The sequence below is a fragment of the Gossypium raimondii genome, chromosome 8 (genome assembly GCF_025698545.1).
Source record: "Gossypium raimondii isolate GPD5lz chromosome 8, ASM2569854v1, whole genome shotgun sequence".
NCBI classification, from domain to species: Eukaryota; Viridiplantae; Streptophyta; class Magnoliopsida; order Malvales; family Malvaceae; genus Gossypium; species Gossypium raimondii.
The window spans coordinates 485,193-506,574 of record NC_068572.1 but is presented as its reverse complement, the minus strand read 5'-3'; the positions used below and the strand labels follow the sequence as shown (position 1 = coordinate 506,574).

Below are 21,382 nucleotides of genomic sequence, written 5' to 3'. Positions count from 1 at the left end.
ATTAAAATCAAACTTATTTATTTGCTAGCAAACAAAAGGGACGGTGGCCAATGATGGGTGCCAACTGCCAACTGTGTTCATTTTACTTGTCTGTGTTTTTTTCTTTATTTTTAATTTCCACACCCTTTTTGGACTAATTTACCTATAAAGACCTACTTCCAATTATATTTACGAAAATGGGTCATTTTTGTATTATTTACCGAAAAGGGCCGATTTTGGCAAAACGAGTCCACGTATGAGCGTTTCTAGGTGAAATTTCAGCAAAAAGCGCCCTTGGGGAGTGATTTTGCCATGTCAGCACAAAACGTGCTAACGTGGACGTACTTTGCTGACGTGGCAAAATCGCTCCCCAGGGGCGCGTTTTGCTTCGTGTTTTTTTTAGGTCAGGGTTTTTTGCATGTTTAGTTCCTAGGGTTTTTAGGGTTAGGATTTTGTTAAAAAATTTAGGGTTAGGTTTGTAGAGTTTAGAGTTTTGTTAAAATAATTTAGGGTTTTGAGTTTTAGGAATTTTAAAAAATAAATTAAAATTTAGTGTTCTTTTTAAACAAATAATTAAATTAGGGTTTAGGAGTTTTAAATAAATAAATAAAATTAGGTTTTAGTATTTTTAGGAAAATTAATTAAATTAAGGTTTAGTTTTTTAAATAATATTGTGTTCGGGTTTAAGGTTTAGGGAAAATTATATTGATAATAAGGAATTTTTTTTCTATAGTAGTTCTTGAAAAAATAATTTTGAGAATACGGTTCTAAATAAATAGTGTCAAAAACGCTTCAAGAGGATGCATTGTCAGTAAAATTACTAAAAAAGCTCTCACGTGGACGTTCTTTTTCTGTAGTAGTTCCTGAACAAATAGTGTCAAAAACGCTTCAAGCATGATGCACTGTCAGCGAAATTACTGAAAAAAGCTCTCACGTGGATGCTCTTTTTCTACAATAGTTCCCCAAAAAATAATTTTAAGAAGACAGTTCTGAACAAATAGTGTCAAAAACGCTTTAAGTAGGATGCATTCTCAGCAAAATTGATGACAAAAGCTCCTACGTTGGCTCTATTTTTCTACAGTAATTCATGTTTAGCCTTACTTAGACTATAAATGAGCCAAATTTCATTCTCAGGTTGCCTAAGTTACAGTAAAAAAAAATAGAGAGGCTAAGTAGAATAGAAATTGAAGATGGGTGAACATATTATTGTTGTTATTTACTATGATTATGAGGTCTGTGACACCGAGAACGACGTTATTTTTTTTCGGAGAACACAACGTGACTGGTTTTTAACCAAATTATAGATTTGACAGAATTTCGTAAAAGAATTAGGAACAAAATCTTCGAAACGACGCCAATGAAGGTTTCTTCTATTAAGTATCGATTTTGTGCTTCGATTGATCCGTGACATATGACTCATTTGATATCAAAGGTGGTCGTAGCTTTAAGGTGATGGTGTAGACTCATCTCGCTAGTGGACCACCCTATCTTACGTTATATGTACAATTTTCATCTCCAAATAAAATATTTACGACTTCAACATCTATTACTGTTCGAGAGGAATACACGACCCCTACCCGACACTCCGTTAGGGGGAGGCAGAACACGGAAGCGCTCGTATTTGGTGGCAGTATGGAATACACAACTCCTGCATGACACTCGGTTAGTGGATGTGACATGCACATCGGTGGGTCGATGTTCGATGCTGAAAATACGTATTGGAGAATGACATCAACTTCTAGTGGTTGGCAATCCACATCTGATTAGGGACGTTATGAAACGTCCACAAGAAGAGATGATGTACTCCCTACGACGTCCACCGTCGAGGAGACCTCATACGTTGCAAATGATGGTGGGTTAGATGATGACTCCGATATGGATCCACCTCGAGAGTTCGGTCCTGATGGTGCAGAAGTTGCATTATTTTCTAAACTAGAGCATGTTCTATCCGAACCTGAAGACGTTGAAGGGGGTTCAGATGAAGAATAAGAAGATCCGTGATTCAGGGTGTACTCACCTCTAGCCCACATGCATAATATCGATATATCGACAGATGATACGTTGGAGTTTCCAGATCTACCACACAGAAGGCGTGACTATACAAGTTCGTTATTAGATTCGGGTGAATTGGAAGTTGGTAAAGAGTTTTCTAGTAATGATAGTTTTCTTGGTGTATTGAAACAATATAACATCAATCAAGAGGTTAACTACAACGTGGTTAAATCCAAATTCGAGAAGTTCGAGGCCAAGTGTGCAATGCAAGACGGTACAAGTTCATGGAAAATCATGGCTTCTTTTAGGAAAAAGACAGACTTATGGGAGATAAAAAAGTAAAAAGGTCCCCATACTTGTGTTGCCGATACAATATCACTAAGTGTTTAGGGTTTTTGCATAATAATGTTATTACATAATGTTGTATTATTTAACGTACTTCATTGACAGGTGTTTCACAAGATCATCCCAAGATAGATTCAGGTATGATAGCTAGCTTAATACTACCGATGTTAAAGGCAGATCCCAGAACTTTTATGCCGGTCTTAATTGCCAATATTCATAACCAATTGAGGTACACGCCCTCTTATTTCAATGCTTGGATAACTAAGCAGAAGGTGTTGGAAAATATGCATAATGGGTGGAACGCTTCATATAATGAGTTGTGGTAGTGGTGTTAGGTGCTGGAGAGATACGACACAGGTTGCATAACTGGCCTATTACAACGACCGATTGCTTCGTGGATGCCAAGTGTTCAAGCGTTTGTTCTAGAGCTTTGAGCAATGCCAGGACGCATTTGTGTACTGCAAGCCATTGGTACAAATTAACGATACCTTTATGTATGGTAGATATACCCCTCAACTATTGCTAGTTGTAGCACAGGATGGCGGTGGGAGAATCATTCCAATTAAGTTTGCAATAACACCGGGGAAGTTAGGTGATGACTGAGATTTCTTTCTTTTTAGGTTAATGAGGTATGTATGCCTCTAACTTGATATTTACGTTCTATCAAATCGGGGTACTGGAATACTAGCCGTAGTTGAGCGACAGAGAAGCTTATGGGATCGCACACACCATCAATATTGTCTAAGGTACGTTACGTCTAACTACTACGGGCAATATCAGTCTACCATTGAATGATGGTAAGTGACCAACATGGGTATTTAATGTATATTAATATAATTTCATTTGTAATATTTAATTTATTCTGAATGGAATAGTGGTATGTAATTTTTGCTATCAACTTATATTGGTAGGGTACGAGATCAATAAGGACCGTTTTCATAAGATGTTGGGGATTTTGCGTTCAGTTAATGATCAAGGCGCAGACTATCTCTGTAACATACCTTTCAAATAGTAGACACAAGCATACGACGGTGGCCTACGATATGGTCATATAACCACAAACCTGGCTGAATGAATAAATTATGTTCTAAAAGGAAAGCGTCATTTGCCAATAACCTCGGTTGTGCAAGAGACATATTTTTGTTTGGCGGCACTATTTCCAAAGCGAGCAGTGAGTTATAAAGGCCAAATACAAGGAGACCATATTTGGTTGCGGAAGGTATTGCAAGAAATTAACAAGGCGAAGGCGCGGGCCAACACCATGCACACAGTGTATCACGATCGCGACAACCTATTATTTCGTTATCCATGCGCTCATAAAATTGCAACTTGTTAGAATCTCCGTTTGGATCCCATGAGATATGTCGACGAAGTGTACAAAATAGAATACATGTACAATGTGTAGAGACATGTATTCCTACCGGTCCCAGATGAACGTAAGTGGCCATTTATATCGCTTGCTCTTTTTAAGTTGTTACCGGATAAAGAATTGCATCGCAAACCAAAAGGTCGACCTTGCTCGAGTAGAATACGTAATAATATGGATATCTGGGAAAGAACGAACCAACAGAAGTTGTTCGGATGGTGTAGGAACCTAGGTCATACAATTCGATCATATCCAAACTGAAATAGTTGATAATTGCTGTAATGAAACTATGTTGCATTATTTCTATTGTCTTATTAAAAAGAACTTCTATTTTATTAAAAATATAAAAATAATTTACTATTAAAATATTAAAAACAACTTTTATTTTATTAAATGAAATAATATAAAAATAGTTTGTACAAATATATTAAAAAATCAATGTATATGCCGGTCGGAATTAGTGCCACATGGAGTGGTCGACGATTACGCGCTGGATTCCTCCTTGGTTCAGCTTCCGACGGGGTTGTGGTTGCTCTGACGAGGGTTATGGTTGCTCTAGTTATGGGTGTTGGGAGGATGACCCATCTTCATGGAATAAAGAATATGGAGGTGTTTGCATCACCTACGGCAGAGGTGTTTGAATCCCATAAGACGATGGGGATTGGTAATGAAATGAGCTCTCCGACGGTGCCTCGTGCGGTCCCTCCGGGCCATGCATTCCAACCTGGCATATAATTAGAAAAATGAAACACATAAGGGCCTAGATACATATAAGGGCTAGTGTACGCACCTGGCATAATCTGAAGGGGCTGTCGTGTGGGTGTCGTCGGTTGAGGCATTGGGCCTGGTGATTGTGTGGGCACTGTTGATGGGCTTGTGTCTTCATCCCTTCTCATTGGATTTAAAGGGCAATGTCATTTCCTTTCGACACAGATTTTTTGACGCCTCTGCTCTTCCGACAACAAATATGGCTTGCCATGGTTCCTAAATCATGGCATGTAATCCGGCGCGCACGCTAACTCTGGAACAATGATCAGTTCGTGAGTAGGTATATGATCATACCGATTTTCCCAAATTTTGATATATTCCAAGAAAAATACCTGCCAATTCATATTCGTTTACCATAAGTTAATTTTGTGCTCTTTATCGAGCACCTCAAGTGCCTTGAGAATCGGTTGTCGGAATCTAAATTGCCGCAACACTCTATCTGTCTGGTGCATCTCAACAGTAGCATAGTTGACCAATGGGACCTTAACATGCCAAATGTTCGGATTTTGAAAGAATTCATCCGAAATTACTGCTCGAATTACCAGATCCTCGTATGGTGTTCATTGAAACTATATGAACGTGATAAAAATATTAGTTATATACATAATACTAAATACTAAATATGAAATGACTATTTTATGTATATATATTTTATTTAATATTTGCGCTTCTGATCGTTGGTCTAATTGAAGCCGTATATCTTCAAGAGCGGTAGGTATTCCAATATAACTTGTCGGATGCTTCCAACTAATTAAATAATTTTTTAGCATACAATTTTATTTTAAATCTATGTAATAATTGTAAAATCAAATAAAATTTTACCTCATTATTAGTGGAAATATATATGGGTGGTTCACTCGATGACGTAAAAATGGAAAGCGAAACGAGCCCATAATTGTAGTAGTAATAGGTAACCTCCGATTTTGGCTTTATTTGGTGACGTCACCCTACACATCTAAATTCGCCAACTAAATTCACCAGCTGTTCTAAAATTCGCCAACATAACAGAACCCCAACTAAATTCGCCAGCTGCTTTAAAATTAATGAGTTTCAGCAGCCACCTCAGATGTACGAGGTTTTGTAACAAGTCCGGAATCAAATAACCTCCAACCATCTCAAGGATGTATGCCCAAGTATATCATATTCTTTCTACTTCAGTCGAATCATTCCCCAGCTCCGGGAATGTGTCTCGTAACCAGCCCATCTTGATCTGACCTCTGTAAATATTATCCGGAATCACACCCAAAAGATCGTAGCATATGGCTCCCAATTGTAGATTGAACGGGCCCGGTGAGTGTAGACCCATCCACCCACAATCTTAATTGTAACTACACGTCCTCCAAAGTGATAGTACACTGTTCGCATGGAAGGTGGAATGGATGCGTCTCAGGTCTCCACCACTCTATTAACGCGTTGATGAGTTTCGAGTCCAACTTGCACCCCCGGCTTATAGTGGCCACGTGCCAAAAACCCGCTTCCCTCATGTAATTTTCTATCAACATTGATGGAGAACCAGACATATTACAAATATAACATTGTAACACCCGATCTACAGACTGTTATAAAAAATTATAAAATACAAATTAATAAAAATTACATAAATGAAAAAATATTAAATAATATTCAAAAATTAAAATTTACCCTTACCATTTTCATTTACTCGACGAGATATGTTTATGATAAAAAGAATTAATTTTTCGGCTATTACTAACACGACTAATTATTTTTGAAATTATAAAAAATAATACTAATTTAGAAAAAAAATTAAAAGGAAATAATTAATTAAAGAGAGCTTTGAGAAATCTAAGGAGAAATTTGAGAGCTTTGAGAAATTTAGGGAGAAATTTGAGAGTTTTTTGTTAAAATTTGAAGAAATATTGTGTGAAATAATAGGAGGGGGAGGGGGTTTTATACTTTTTTTTTACTGTTGGACCCCCAACGGTCAAAAAATAAAATAATCGTTAGGAAAAAAACACAGAGCAAAACGCGCCCTTTGGGGAGCGATTTTGCCACGTCAGCAAAGCACGTTTATGTCAATGCGTTTTGTACTGACATGGCAAAATCGCACCCCCAGTGGCGCATTTTCCTGAAATTTCACCCTAAAATGCTCCTACGTGGACACATTTTGCCAAAATCAACCATTTCCGGTAAATAATGCAGAAATTGGCCCATTTTCATAAATATACTTAGAAATGGGCCTTTATAGGTAAATTATTATTATTATTATTATTATTATTATTATTATTATTATTATTATTATTATTCTTATTCCATTTGGGGTTTCTATCAAAGACCTTTGATGTTGATGTAAATGAGTATTCAAAATTATTTGATATAATAATAATAATTTTAATTTTCTTTTCGAAAATTTGAATTGTTATTCAAGATTTTTTTTAAAACTCGAACTTTCTTTTAAGAATTGTAATGTTTGATCAATGGAAGTTTATAAGAGTTTGTTGAGCAAAAGCCTTTAAAATAAAAAAGATGGACAACTTTTTTCACAGCTGATCGGGGATGAGATCTGTGGAATGACATATCTGACCATGTTTGCTAAAAAATTACTCCCTTTACCACATGCTCTCAACTATTCTTGAATATTCATGTACTCTTAATTTTTTTTTAATTTACTTGTGTAAAATGGAAACACTCAAAAATTCAAAATAGTTGGATGAACAAAAAAAAGACAAAAATTGAATAGTTGAATAGCCCTCTTGTAACTTTTCATAGTTGGGTGACTAAAAAAATAAATTTATTAATAATTTGATGATTATTTTATAACTTTCCATAATTTGGTGACAAAAAAAATTTGGTGACTACTAATATAATTTACCCCAAAAAAGGAGCCTTTCATTATGGTTTTAATGGAGTGGAGGTCTCAAGGAAGGTGTTGGTGGTGGTAGCATCAAAACTTCTGTTGGGACTATTGACTTGAAATAGTAGCTAAGTAATAAGCTTAGTATGACTAGAAGTGACAGTGGAAGTAGGCATTTTTGTAAGCACTATGATAGCACATAACTAAATAGGGGATAATAAAGGCCTAATTTAGGAATGCTTCTCAAAAGTGTTTTTGAGGAGAAACTAAAATTTTCAGCTTACGAAAAAAGTGATTTTGGTCTCATTTTTTGGCATTGGAGAAGTACATTTTCTCTTAAAAAGAAACTTGTTTAGGAATTTTTTTGTCTCAAAAGTGCTTCTTAGAAGTAATACTAAACTAGCCCAAAGTTTGTTTACACAATTTGGTTTTCCTATATTTGTGGAACCTAGCTTGGTAAGAAAAATCTACTATCTTCAAACAATTACAACCAGTGAACTTAAATATATTACATCACAGTGACAAATAGAGCTAATATACCTACTATTTGAAGTAGTTTAACTTTGTCGGCTATTTTACCCATTTGACCCAAAAAATAAAATATTTACAACAATAACCCAAGTTAAAAAATAAATACCAAAATAACCTGAAACGAACAATGCCGGAGGGTTTTGGCCACTCCATGGTCAACACCCACATAAAATTCCCTCGATCATTACTTCATGATTGATATTTGGTTGTGGTCATTGCATGGTCAACACCCATGTAATTTTTTACACCATATTATACTGGTATACAAATTATACCAGTATTTAAAAAAAAAATTGGGTGTCGTGAAACAGGTGGTCACACCCTTTTTCTGTATAATTGTTTTTAGGGTTTTGGCCACCCCATGGCCAACACCCATTTGTTTTTCTCTCTGTATTCAATTTTTTTGAGGTGCCATGTACCAGATGGCCAACATCCATTTATCTGTATAAATTTTTTTTTGTGTGCCATATACCAAGTGGTCGACACCTCTTTAAAAAATTTAAAAAAATTTTGGTGCTGGCCTTTTCTTTGCCTACACCAGTAGCCTATATATAGATATATGGATGCTCTTTAGGTTGTGGTATTGTAAATAGAGAAAAAAATGTTGAAAGTATCCTGTTGAAGAAAAGGCCATTATAGTTACTCATCATCTGATAAGCAAACAATTTATTGCCTGAGCAAATTTATGAATGGTTAGAAACATTGCGCCCATCTTTGTAGGTTGTTAACCCATCTTAAATTGTTTGCTTATCAGATGAGGAGTAACTGTAATGGCTAGATGTGAAGTGATGGATCTAATGTGAAGTAGTGGATCCCTTAATTATTTGGGAAGTGTACCATTAATAGGAGATACCAGTTATCGAGGTTGAATTATATACTGTCATACATTAACGAGGTTGAATTATATATTGTCACGAGAATCGTAAATGTCATGCCATCAAAGAGCGTAGAAATTGATTACTATTTACACAAGTTAGTGGCGGTCTTCATCGATGATGACTAATTGTGTAGACTGGTTATGGTTTACACAAGATGACGGGTGAACATGGTCAATATTTACTAAATGTAATGTAGACCTCATTCAAGCAGAAGATGACTAACTGCGGATTTTTTTATATCTGTAAACCAAATTTGGACCGTTTTATTTAAAAATCGAATTTTATATTTTTTTATCAGTTAACATTTTACGTAATATTTTGTGCTCATCAATTCAAAAATAAATAGCTATGTTGAAAATTCAATTTACGGTTTACAAAAAGTTACTAAGTAAATAGTTAAAAAAATCAAAACTGTATGGACCCAGGTGTTGTCCCCGGCCTCGACGTGTAATGGTCAGGCTGCCTCCTTCAGCGACCTCGTGCACCTTCATGTGGCAATTCATAAGTGCTCGGACTGGCCTCCGATGTTCCTACAAGTGTACTAAAGAAACTAGTAAAATTATATTCCCCATCATCGGGAGTCATGGGGTTTGCGAGACTGGAGGTACTGAGCCAAAGATATCCTACTTGGTAGGTGCTTGCTGATGAGGCTCTGGGTGATATGAGTACGCTCTAGAGTGTGCCGAATGTTGAGGCTCGAGGTTGGGGTCTGCGCCAAATATTTCCTCAAATGAGGGTGGTTGTTGTTGGGGATGGGTAGGGTGTGTGAGTAAGATCCGAAGATGGAATATTGGGGCTCGAGATCAGGGTTTGAATTAGATTCAATGTTCCTAGATGGTGAAAGTCGATGACGACGCGGTTAGGTTTCCCTCCGTCGCTATCAAAACCCTTGCGGTTGCACATGTGGTAGGACCATCATAAAATGATCATTATATATGAAGGGCTTCCCGTTCGCCATGAATTTAAAGGATTAAGAGTATAAAATTCACAATTAACATCGGATAATCACCCAAAACGCGTTAAGAATAAGGTTAAAACATGATACTTTTAGCACTTATCAAATATCCCCACACTTAAACGTTTGATTGTCCTCAAGAAAAATTCTCAACCCACATTCAAGTTAACTTCCTTTAATTTATTGTTTTCACCGATGTCTCAGGATAATCTACAAATAATCATGCATTGGAAATTTAAACTAAAATGACACTAAAAAATACAAGCAATCCAAGCAGAAATTTTTTTTAAGGCATAAAAAACATAGGTATCTCCCCTATCTCAATAATTACTTGAAATTCAAATTCAACAGGAATTAGCACCCTCACTAAGGTTTACTCAAAGCTATCAAGGTGTTTAAGGTTCAAGTAATATGTACTTAACAGTTAAACAAGAAATGCTATTACCATAAGCTTGCTTGAACATTAAATCTCCACTACTACATATACGAGATGACATACCATTTAAGAGGTCTTTACGAGATTGTAACGGGGCTTAAGTTAAGGGTACGAAAAAGGTCATAAAATATGGTTACAATCGAGATTCCAATTCATAGGTTTCCAAACCAAAAGAATCAACTACTAAATTACAAGAATTTAACATCAATGAGAAATAAAGTGTGGATGTGAGTTTTTATACAATAGATGAGATTAACGATTCAAGCTTAAATAAGATAGTAAGGTTTATAACCTAAATATTGATTTCTCAATTGATCAAGATTGCTAATTTTTTTAGAACAAAGAAAAATTCAACAATACAAATGAAACATAGTCAGACAACTAACCAAATCAAATCTCAACAAAAAAGGGAATCAATAAAAAGAGTGATTTACAAAATTAAGGTGGTTTTCGGGTTAACATGAATGGGTGATAAGTAAACAAAAATGGATTAGGATCAACAGGGTTTCTTAGGGGATAATACAACGGGTAAGTTGTTTAAAGGTTAAGCAGATTCAATCTTAAGTGCCTCTATCTTCTCAGTAAATCAAATCAATAATATGGTCTTGACCACCAGAATCGACCTTTCAAGCCCTAGTCATTAAGTCTCCTTGACCATCCGCTCCTCGAGAGTGGCTTTGACCACCTATTCCCATGACAAGGCCACCTGTTTAGCAAGCTACCTCATCAGACACTCTTTTTAGGTACAATCACTTCTCTAAGTATGAACATGCCTCTAACAATAAGTGAGTCTTGTCAGAGAATAACAACAACCTCGTACTGCCCAGGACCACTACATTCGCACCTCACGTTCACTATGCCAGTATGCCCATTGTCCATTGTAACCACTTGTCACATCATAGTACAGGACGAGAGGACCTCCCCTATAAATACCCTTCAAATGGTGAAGAAAGGATCAACCTTTTAAGCCTTACACTTCTTTAAGCAATCTCCTCCTCCTTTAGAAGTCAGTCTATTCTCTTATCTATTTTTGACTCTTTACTTCTCTAAGTGAATTGTCTTCCTTAACACCACTATATACCTTTCCTTACCTCCTCATTATCTCTTCAATTGTTGTACATTGTATCAATAACGTTAATGTTTTTGCCAATTGTACATAATTTTTGTTAATATAATAAATTTAGCTTGCAACATTTACACGTTTTGTCAATATTTACACAAAATATATGAACAACAAGGGCTAAATGTACAATTGATGAAAAATATTAACATCGTGATTAATTGTCTTGAGTTGCTCACTTGTGAAATTAATAGTGATTAAATTGCCCCGATTTTTTGAAACGGACCAATTTGTTCAATATCAAAATTGAGATGGATTGAAAGGTTTTTTTACCAATTATTTTATATTTCAAATCTATGATAACTATTAGATTTTTGTGCCCTTAGTGTAGTAATTCCATCTTATTTGATAAATTGCTGAAATGACCAAATTGATTATTCATGAAAATAAACCAATATTATTCACTATCTCTATGTTGTATTGTCCTTAATGGTTTATACAAGTAACACAAAATGTATAAATAAATATTGGCTCATTGATTACCACAAGCTCAACGCAACTCTTTAACGGATTGTGTTTAACACGAATACTTATATGGAATTGTAAATAAGGAGAAATAGTTCACTAAATTTACTCATTAGAGTAGTAAGTCTTTTCTCTATTCATTGATTAGATTATCTTGAGTTAATTTAGTCACTTGAGATATCTATTTAATTAGATTAAATAATGAATTCAAGTGAAATTAAATTAAGAGATCATGTTATCTAATTATTTGGAATGAAATAATATTAGTTAAAAAAGTTACACATGCATTTTAGTACGATGAAGTCGTCATGACTTTAACGAGATTAGAATAAGGCTTTGTAAATTATTTAATTGAGTAACTAATATTGGTTTATTAACTAAAATTAATTAAGAATCTAAAATACATATGTGGGTAATAAAGTGACCTAACAAAGGTTAATAAGTTATAGGCCAAACAAGCAAGAAGGCAACATTAGAAGTTCTGAAATGCTTAAATTAATTAAGGGTGAGTTTGGATTGGCAGTGCATTTAGTGTAAAAACAACGGTAGCGGTGAGATTAGTTACGATAGCAACACTGTAACATGAAACAAAAAGTAAATTAAATGCACTGCATCCCACCGCCCATCCAAATTCACCCTAATTTTGATATGACAACAATAGCATACATAAACTTCTAATTTTAATTAAGTTTTGATTTTAGTTAAGTTTACAGATGAAACCAACGAGAAAAAACTTGAAATGTTTCAATTAATTAAAAAAGCAATTATGTCTCAATTTAACAAAAGAAGAAGTAAGAAGTAAATAACTAGATTATGAACATCCAAAGGTGCCAAGCTACTTTTCTATTGTAAATTAAGTTACAATTTGAGTAACATGTAAAAACTAATAAGAAAATATGTACACGAGAATTAGTTATTGGAAATTTTTCTACGGTATTACTTAGTGAGTAATTCACTATGTATCTACATTATAAATTATGATTTAAGTTTAAATCATTCACAGAATATTTACCTCACATTCATACACCAAATAAGATTATTCTCTCACTAAAATTTTTACCTTGAAAGCTCGGTTATAAACTAAACACAAAATACATTTTGTTTACAATGTATTTGCACTAAAATAGGTTCCCAACAAACTTTTAATTATTTATATTCTAGCAGCTATTTAATTGCAGCTATTTTTCATATATGTCCCTCTAGCAAGGTTATTTTTAAGATTCGATCCTTAGTTGTGTTTTTGGTTGATGAAAGAATTTAATTTAGGGACAAAAGTATTAACTAAAATGAGATAATTAAGAGTAAGATTTTTGCATATAATCAATGTTTATTATTTTATTATAAACTGCTAAAAGTTATCCATAATTTCTCTTTAATTCTTATAGAAGAGGATTAACGACTCAAACCCACATCTTTTTATATTAACAACAATATTAATATCAAGTTAAGATTCAAGATAATCAAGGTCTATTACATTTATACAATTTGTTGTTGTACAACTAATATAGATACCCTGCTATTTAAATCCATGGATGCGAAAAGGTCTCCGAGAATCCCTAGCTCAGGGAATTCACTCCATTCCGATAAACCCGCCAATAGTACCGACTCTACCCCGTAGTGTCTACCGACGATCATTAAATCATAATCGTTGGCGATTGACCTAACGAGCTTTATGGTCTGCGATCCGCAATGCAACACTTCTTCTACATACGTTATGTCATAACCATTACCAAGTACTCCATTATTTTGCTTAACATCTTTCAACATCTCAGTATCCAATACCGTGTCCCAGTCTACAACGTCACTGCAATCTTGATACTCAATGAGACGGGTCACGGTTAGCTTCACCCGAGGGCCTCGAGCCATCCTTTTCGCCAGCATTAAAGCCTCCCTATCGTCTTTTCCGCCTAAGAAAAGCATCCCGATTGAGCAAGACGATGGTGATGACGGCTTCATTGGTTTCTGCCTCCTGCCACGATCGATTAGGATCCCGACTGAGCACGGTGCTTGGTCCAAGACGGTGCAATTCAAGTTCCTTACCACATTATTTTCTTCTTCAAGGGATCCATCAATCGACCATTTCCTATGGAATGGAAGAATTATAAAAGACGTTTGCTTGTCAAGAGCCATCATGCAAATATCTTCATGCATGAGCTTTCGCGGTGTAATCACCGTGAAAGCGTTAACCGTGACCAAACCCCAATTGTTCCCCTCGTACCGATAGAACGGAATGATTTTCTCGAAAGACTTGGTGGTGGCGGTGCTAGATTCATGATTGTGGTGAGCTATAAACACCGGAGAATTACGAGCCATTAGCTCGATCAAGTGAAGGACATAAACAACATTGGGACTCTCTCTCGTAGGGTAAGTGAGATCAAGCAAATTGATCATAGCTGGGACATTATCGGATGTGTGAACACATGCAAGAATCCGTAGCTCAGCATCGGGTTTTAAGTGCATTATGTTCCGTTGCTCATATGCTGCATATTTTCTTGAATCTGGGTCATAAAGGAACCTCACCAGGATTGGGATTATAGTTGCATTTACCAAAATGGCGATGACCATGGCGGTAAAACCTGTTTCTGATAAAACCTGGAAATGAAAAAGATAATTAGATAGGTTTGGGAGATTCTAATTAAGTTTTTGATTGGTCAAATCATATGAAAGATCCTCATAGGGGTTCAACGGGTTTAAGTCTACTATAATTTGATTATTTCTGGACTAATTAGGACATAAAAAAGGCTTAGGTACCAATTGGATATTATAGGCTGGAAATATATTTTGAAAATTAAGGAGACTAGAAATTATCAAAACTATATATTATAGGGATAAACTATACCAAAGAAACATATTATAGGGATCATATGTAGGATTTTATTTATGATTTGGCTCTCTTAATTTGATATTTAAATTTTTTTCACTTTACGGAAAAATATTATCTATATCCAATAAAAATGTGGCATGTCTCAAATTCTTATTGAGATATCTTTTTTCCTTAAAGTAAACTAAGGCGAAAATGATAATTTAAATATGAAATAGTAAATTTTTTAAATTTAGAATTTACCTGATTGTCTCTAAAAGTAGAATAATGCGACAACTGGACAATTCCTTTGCTACTCATAACGAGACCAAAAGCTAAGGAGTCCCTAAAAGGCATAAAGTTCAAAAATGAACCTATGCAACATGGTATTAGTTTTGCAAGGAATGTCATGGAGAAAAAAAAGGTAAAAAATTTGACATGGGATGGATCCGACAACATATTCCCAAAATTAGCCCTCAGTGTCGATGCTATCACGTAGATCGAAAGAAAGAAGGCATTGATAAAGCATTCGAACTTGTCTATCAATGCCGACCCTAGTGGCGGACCGTCAGGGACAGCTAGGCCGAAGAGAAAAGCACCGATTAAAGGAGATCGATCGGTCCAATGTGTAAATACAGCACACCCTAATGCAACCATCATGGTGGCCGTGATGTACACTTCCGCGACCGGTCCCCCATCGGGTGTTCTTTTAATTACCCAATACATCAATGGACGAAACACGAAGATAATGAGAGTTATGAAACAAAACATGATCACTACTCGTTCTATAACCAACAATGGTGATGCGGTAAAATTTCGTGACAACGACATTACGTGGACTAAAAACATGGTGCTCAAGTCGCCTACGGCAGCCGACGTTAGGGCAAGTCGTCCGAGTTCGGTATTTAAGATCTTGAGCTCGGCTAGTAGGCAAGCGATGACCGAAAACGATGTTAACGCTTCGATCACTGTTCCGATTAGACGTTCGGTTTTTACTTGTTCGGTTTGATTAGGTTGTTTGAAGGTTTCATTAATAGCTGCACCGACCAAGATGGAAGATAAAAGGGATACAACGCCGATCCCTACGGATCTCTTTGTTGTCCTTAATGCTAATTTCATGTCCATTTTCACTCCCGTTAGGAACAAAAATAATGCGAAACCGAACATCGATACAGTGTCGATGACTTCTATACTTGATTCCTTATTGAAGAATATGCTCCTGAATGATTGTAGATTCATCATAGGGCTTATGGTAATGCCGGCCTAGTAAAAAAAACAAAACAAAACAAGGTTTCACTTAGTTGACATGCATCTCATCGAGCATAACAGGCTGAGAAATATATATAGAGAGAGAGTAGGTGATGGATTAACATACAAACATTTGTGAGGCAAATAAGGTGATACCAAGAGGCCTTAAGATGGTATAAATTACATGAGTGATGACGAATGTCAAGACAACCTGCATCTCCAAAAGTGGCAACGAGTAATTGAAAATCACCAACGGGGAAGCCTCATTTTCCCATATACCGGCGGAATTCACCTTGGGAGGTAAAACGATGCAATATTCATATGTTTCATTCTCGTACAGAAGAAATGGCAGCGGTGATGGTGGAGGCGATGCTCTGACCATGGCTGCCACTGACTATTGCTAAGATTCTGGTATTAATGAAGGGAAGGAATTGGATGGTAAGGTTTAATGCTTTATGTAGATTTTTTTTTAAGAAGGTAAATTAAGGAAATTATTGTAATGTTTTAATCAAGAGGGTTATAATATCAAATTAGCAACAATTTTTGGGATTTCTTGTTAATGTTTAACAATTTCTAGCTAGTTGTTTCAACTAGACTTTCGGCCCTTGAAATTAACAGATTTACCTAATTTTTTATTAAGAAATTAACAAACAAAATCAAACATTTGAGTTGGCGTTAGTTGATTTGGTGAAATATTCAATTAAAATCTTAATAAACCGGTAAATATATCCTATTATTTTGACTTCTTTTAAATCATTTAGTAAAAAGATTTATTTGGTCTCTCTTAGTTTTGACAATGACAAAATTGATCTCTTAGAACAAATCAGAGAAATTTAATCTTTTTCCAATTTTGAAAGTAATGTTTGTTATCATAATGTTTGTTATATTCCCTAACGCTTATAGACGTGTCAGCACATTAAGCCACTAGAATCGACCTTTAAACGCCCCTGTCATTAGGTCCCCTTGACCACCTGTTCTCATGACAAGGCTACTCACTTAGCGAGATAGGTCATCAGGTACTCGCTTTTTAGGTACAAACACTTTTCTAAGTATGAACATGCCATTAATTATGAGTGGGCCTACCGAAGAATAACAACAACCTCGTACTATCTAGGACCACTATGTTCACACCTCACGTTCACTATTCCAGTATGCCAACTGTAACTGTTATGAAACTTAGAAAAAGAAAGGAATTTATTTCTGGTTTTTTATGTACAAGTGATAGGTATTTATACTAGTACCTAGAAACTATACATGCCAGTATGCTAGAATCATGTTAGAATCAATTATTCATTAATATACAGATTTACATTAACATCCCCCTCAAACTTAAGTTGGTGTTGTGGATTGTAGCTTGAGTTTGGAAAATAAGTCGTGAAATTTGATTGGTAGATGCGTCTTTATGAAAATGTCTGTGATCTGAGCTGATGAGAGACAAAAGCAAGGTGTAGAGTGCCTTGAGTAACATGATTTCGTACAAAATGACAGTCAAGCTCTGTAACAGCCCTTTTCCTGTGGTGTTAGAAATTATGGTTTTAGGACCATAAATTCGACTAGTGAGTTCGTAAATATTAAATATTAATATTTACGAGTCAAATATTATATTATATAGAATTTTGACCTAATAATTTTTGTTAATTGAATCATTAGTTAAAGTTAAATGATTTGTCCCTAAAGTCAAGTGGTTTTAAAAATGAGGTATCGAGACTTCTTTTCTAATAAACTAAACTCATAAATATTTTTATTAAATATTTACGGAGTTATTATATTGGTATGTGAAGTTACGGTTCGAAATTTTATTATTTTACTAGTTAATTAAAGAAAAAGAATTAATTCATAAAAGATGTAAAAGTTAATCGCTATTATATTTTATTGATTAAATAGCTTAATTAGTAATTGAAGAAGGCTTTATGTGGTAATTAGACCTTTGTTAGGGATCGACCCGATTAAGCAACAAGTAACAAAAATAGCGGAATAAATTGAGAAATTGAACATACAAATTTAACGTGAAAAAATCCCTCCAAAGAGGATAAAAAACCACGGGCAAAGATAATTTTACTATAATGGCAAAAGAACGAAGAGTACAAAAGATGGAGATAAAACTAAACCCCAAAAACCTGAAAACAAAGAACCCTCAAAACGTAAACACAAAATTCTCTAAATGTGTTATGAGTTCTAATATCTAATGAGTGTTTATACTAAGGTTGTAAAAGAGCCTATTTATAGGCTAAATTCATATGTCAAATAATAATAAAATAATCTAAACTAATCAGTGTTTAACTGAAACAAATAAACAGAGTTTAACTAAAAGATTATTTATCAAATTTGACTGAAAATAGGAGTCATACTTAACAACCTTAATAAACCATCATGGACGATTGGTTATTAGGTTTTATTACATTTCATATGTTTTATATTTTAGTTTAATTAATTAAAGTAATAAAATTAATAAGTCAAAGTAAAAATAAACCTTTCACCTTCTTTACTTTTTATTCCCATGACCGAAACCACCATTTTCATACATTAGAAGCTTCGGCTAAGCTAAAATCTTTGCATGGTAAGTCATATTTCACATGTTTCTTCTAATTTTTATGTTTTTGTGACTGTCTCAATTAGGTCCAGCTAACTTGTGCCCCCGTTTTCAAATCTGTTAAAGATTTTAAAGATGAGTCTTAATTTTTTTATGGAAAATGGTTTATTTGGAAGCTTGATAATGAGTTTGGACTAGTTTGTAAAGTGATTTTGGTTAATTTATAAGTTTAATGATTAAATTGTTAAATTGTTAAACTTGGCATGTAACGACCGAAAGTCAATGAAGTCGGAAACGGTAGTTTCGGAATACTGTTTTCGATGATAGGATCAGTGAATATTATTTATTAATATTTACGAGGATATTATAGTATTATATTGAAGTTTGGTCTAATAATTTTAATTATTGGAAAGTTAGACAAGGTACAAGTATATCGGTTCTAAACCGGACTCGTAAATATTTAATAAAAATATTTGTAGAGTTATATTAGAAGTGAATTAAATTTTGGTTATGTAATTTTGACGAAAGAGTGTTTAAGTAGAGAACAGGGGCTGAACCGCATAATTGAATAAAGTAGGATTTATAAATAGACCATAAGACATGTGATCTTATTAGTGGTCGGTTATGACTTTATTATATATGTCTTTCAATATATATTATAAAGTTTAATTATTATTACGTTAACTAATATTATAAGGTAAATGAAAGCTAAAGGATTTATAATGCAATTATACCTATGTATTTATGTAGTGGAATAATATAAAAACATAATTAGTAATAAAAGATAGTGAGTGGGGGAAAGGAAAGAGAGGAAAAATCATTTTCTTCCCTTTATTCTTCATGCAAATCGAAATAGAGGGGGAGAAGAGAAGAACATTCGGCATTGGGGCTCAAATTTTTACAAGCTTCAATTGATTAGTATATCCTAGTTCTTTTTACTTGAATTGTATGTTTTTGGGAACCTAATAGCATGAACTAGCAATTTATGGTAGAAAATCTAAGTTCTTAATATTGTTTTGGTAGATTTTTAGAGTTGGAAGTGAAGTGAGATGATTTGTAAAGTCAATTCATGAAATTGTACATTGAGGATTATTATGGAAAGTTTTGAAAATATGGGGTTTAAATTGTTTATTTGTGTGAGATTATCAATGTATAAAAGGAAAAATGCCATTGAGATATTTTGAAGTCTTTTATTTGAAAGAGTTTTGTTGGAGTGCTTGATGTTGAATTTGTGTTATTTTATAGAGTAAAATTTCACGACATTTAAAAATTAGGGATTTAATTGTGTAAAAGTGTAAATAAGTAGCTAAATGTATTGAATTAAATGGTATATGAAAAGCAGAATGATAGTATTAAATTTTAAAGAGGATTAGAATAAGGGACTATTTAAATAAATAGTCCATTAATTTGATGAGTTTTGGTTAGTGGATGGTTACGATGTTAAGTTATAATAAAAATGAAAATGGTATGAAAATAGGAATAAAATAAAAGGAACAAATAGAGTAGTGGGGGAAAGGAGGAGGAAAGAGAAACAAAAATTAAAGCTTCATCTCTTGCATGCCTTTAAGTGCCATTTTTGAAGCTTAATTTTGTTGGGATAATTTGATTATTTTCAATTAAATTTTATATTTTTGGAACCAGATTACCCATGTAGAAATTTAGAGAAATTATGATTTTTTTGTGGAAGTTGCCGTTGATAGAATTAGAGGTTAAATTGTTAATTTTGTGAAGTCTAGGGACTGTTTTGGTGGATTGTTCTTTGTGCTGGAAATTTGAGCTGAATTACTAAGTTTAGTGAGTAATTAAAATATTTTGTACCATGAGTTTTGTTAGTATTAGCTTTCAAGGAGTTTAATGCTATAAATTAAATTAGCATGGTGTTAAGTTATAAAATTCAAAAATTTAGGGATTGTTAATAAATTATATGTATATTTGGTTAATTATAGAAATGGTAAATTCAAGGATTAAATTGTGAATTAATTAAAAGTGTGAGTTGTTTTGAACCTTGTGGAATAATTGGTTGAAATGGGACTTTTTTTTTATTTTAATTAAATAATATGATTTATACTTGGGGGTTTAATTGTATCGAGGGTAAATGTTGGGTGCAAATAAGTAAAAATGTAATTAAATGGTGGAATGATTTGAATTTGAACTTGATATGGTATTTGAATTAGTTAATAAATTTATTTATTATGTTTTGATCGTGAAACGAGTAGATCGATTGTAAATCGGGGAAAAGAGAAGGTTGTGAAATAATCATCTGCGGTTTTAGGTAAGTTCCCCAAACTCAAACTTTATAAATTGTTTTAATTAATCTAGTTACTACTTGATGCCTTAATATATATCCCTAATGTAATTGTTAATAAAATTGAATGGAAGTTTACGGAGGTATAAGTTAACTCAATTGAATGGAGGTTTATGGGATGTGACATTATGAAATAAATTAATGTATGATTAGTAGATAATTGGAGTGGAAGTGTTATTAAATTATGAAATTTGATATTGAGTTATGAAAGTAAAAATTACGGACTTGCAAATGAATAATTGACATCGTCGATTCGTTCGACTAGAGCTGGGCGCAACTTTCGTTTAGTTTAATTTTAGTTTATATTTAAGTGAAATATATGAACCTAATTGCATAATATTAGATTATATTGATGTGTGTAATTGAAAATGAAAATAACGAATTGATGTTATGTCGATCATTGATTGAGAAACTCAACTATATTTCTAAGTGTTGAATATTAGGCTCCGTTTGTTTGCCAGTAAAATATACTTTTGTGGTGTTTGAATGAATCTGTGTAAAATATTATCATTTCTCACCTCATTCTTATTTATATATTGTCTAATTTAATTATAAGGTTTTACACTTTTGATTTTTAAAGGTTCATAAATATCCATTCAATAATTATATTTGAGTGTGATTCGTAAATACACTAGTTTTAGTTTTTTCACAAGTATTTATAAATATATAATTTTAATATAAAATATAAAATATACTCATCCGGGAGTATTACCTTATAATATCCACATACATGTTATGGCTTAGGTTTGGATTAACAGGAAGGAGAGAAGCAATTGATGTTGTCAAGTTGCACCATAGAAGCTATCATATTCTCCTCCAAAAACTAAACCACTGCACAACTCCGTATATATG

At 33.8% G+C, this 21,382-nt stretch overlaps 1 protein-coding gene across 1 annotated transcript; it reads right to left on the bottom strand.

Annotated features, from left to right (window-relative positions):
• Window positions 1-13,123: 13,123 nt before the first annotated feature.
• LOC105789997 (cation/H(+) antiporter 4) lies at window positions 13,124-16,077 on the bottom strand. The gene is made up of 4 exons (XM_052634397.1): window positions 15,880-16,077; window positions 14,905-15,710; window positions 14,712-14,793; window positions 13,124-14,239 (listed from the first exon to the last, which is right to left on the bottom strand). The coding sequence occupies exons 1-4, from the start codon at window positions 16,075-16,077 to the stop codon at window positions 13,124-13,126; spliced, it is 2,202 nt and encodes a 733-aa protein (XP_052490357.1).
• Window positions 16,078-21,382: the final 5,305 nt, after the last annotated feature.

Excerpts from the sequence above, each read along its gene's own strand:
- LOC105789997 (XM_052634397.1), bottom strand. The coding sequence starts at position 16,077 with ATGGTCAGAGCATCGCCTCCACCATCACCGCTGCCATTTCTTCTGTAC. Across the intron at positions 15,711-15,879 it reads TGACATTCGTCATCACTCAT|GCCGGCATTACCATAAGCCC; the intron begins GTAATTTATACC and ends TTTTTTTACTAG. Across the intron at positions 14,240-14,711 it reads CTACTTTTAGAGACAATCAG|GTTTTATCAGAAACAGGTTT; the intron begins GTAAATTCTAAA and ends TTTCATTTCCAG.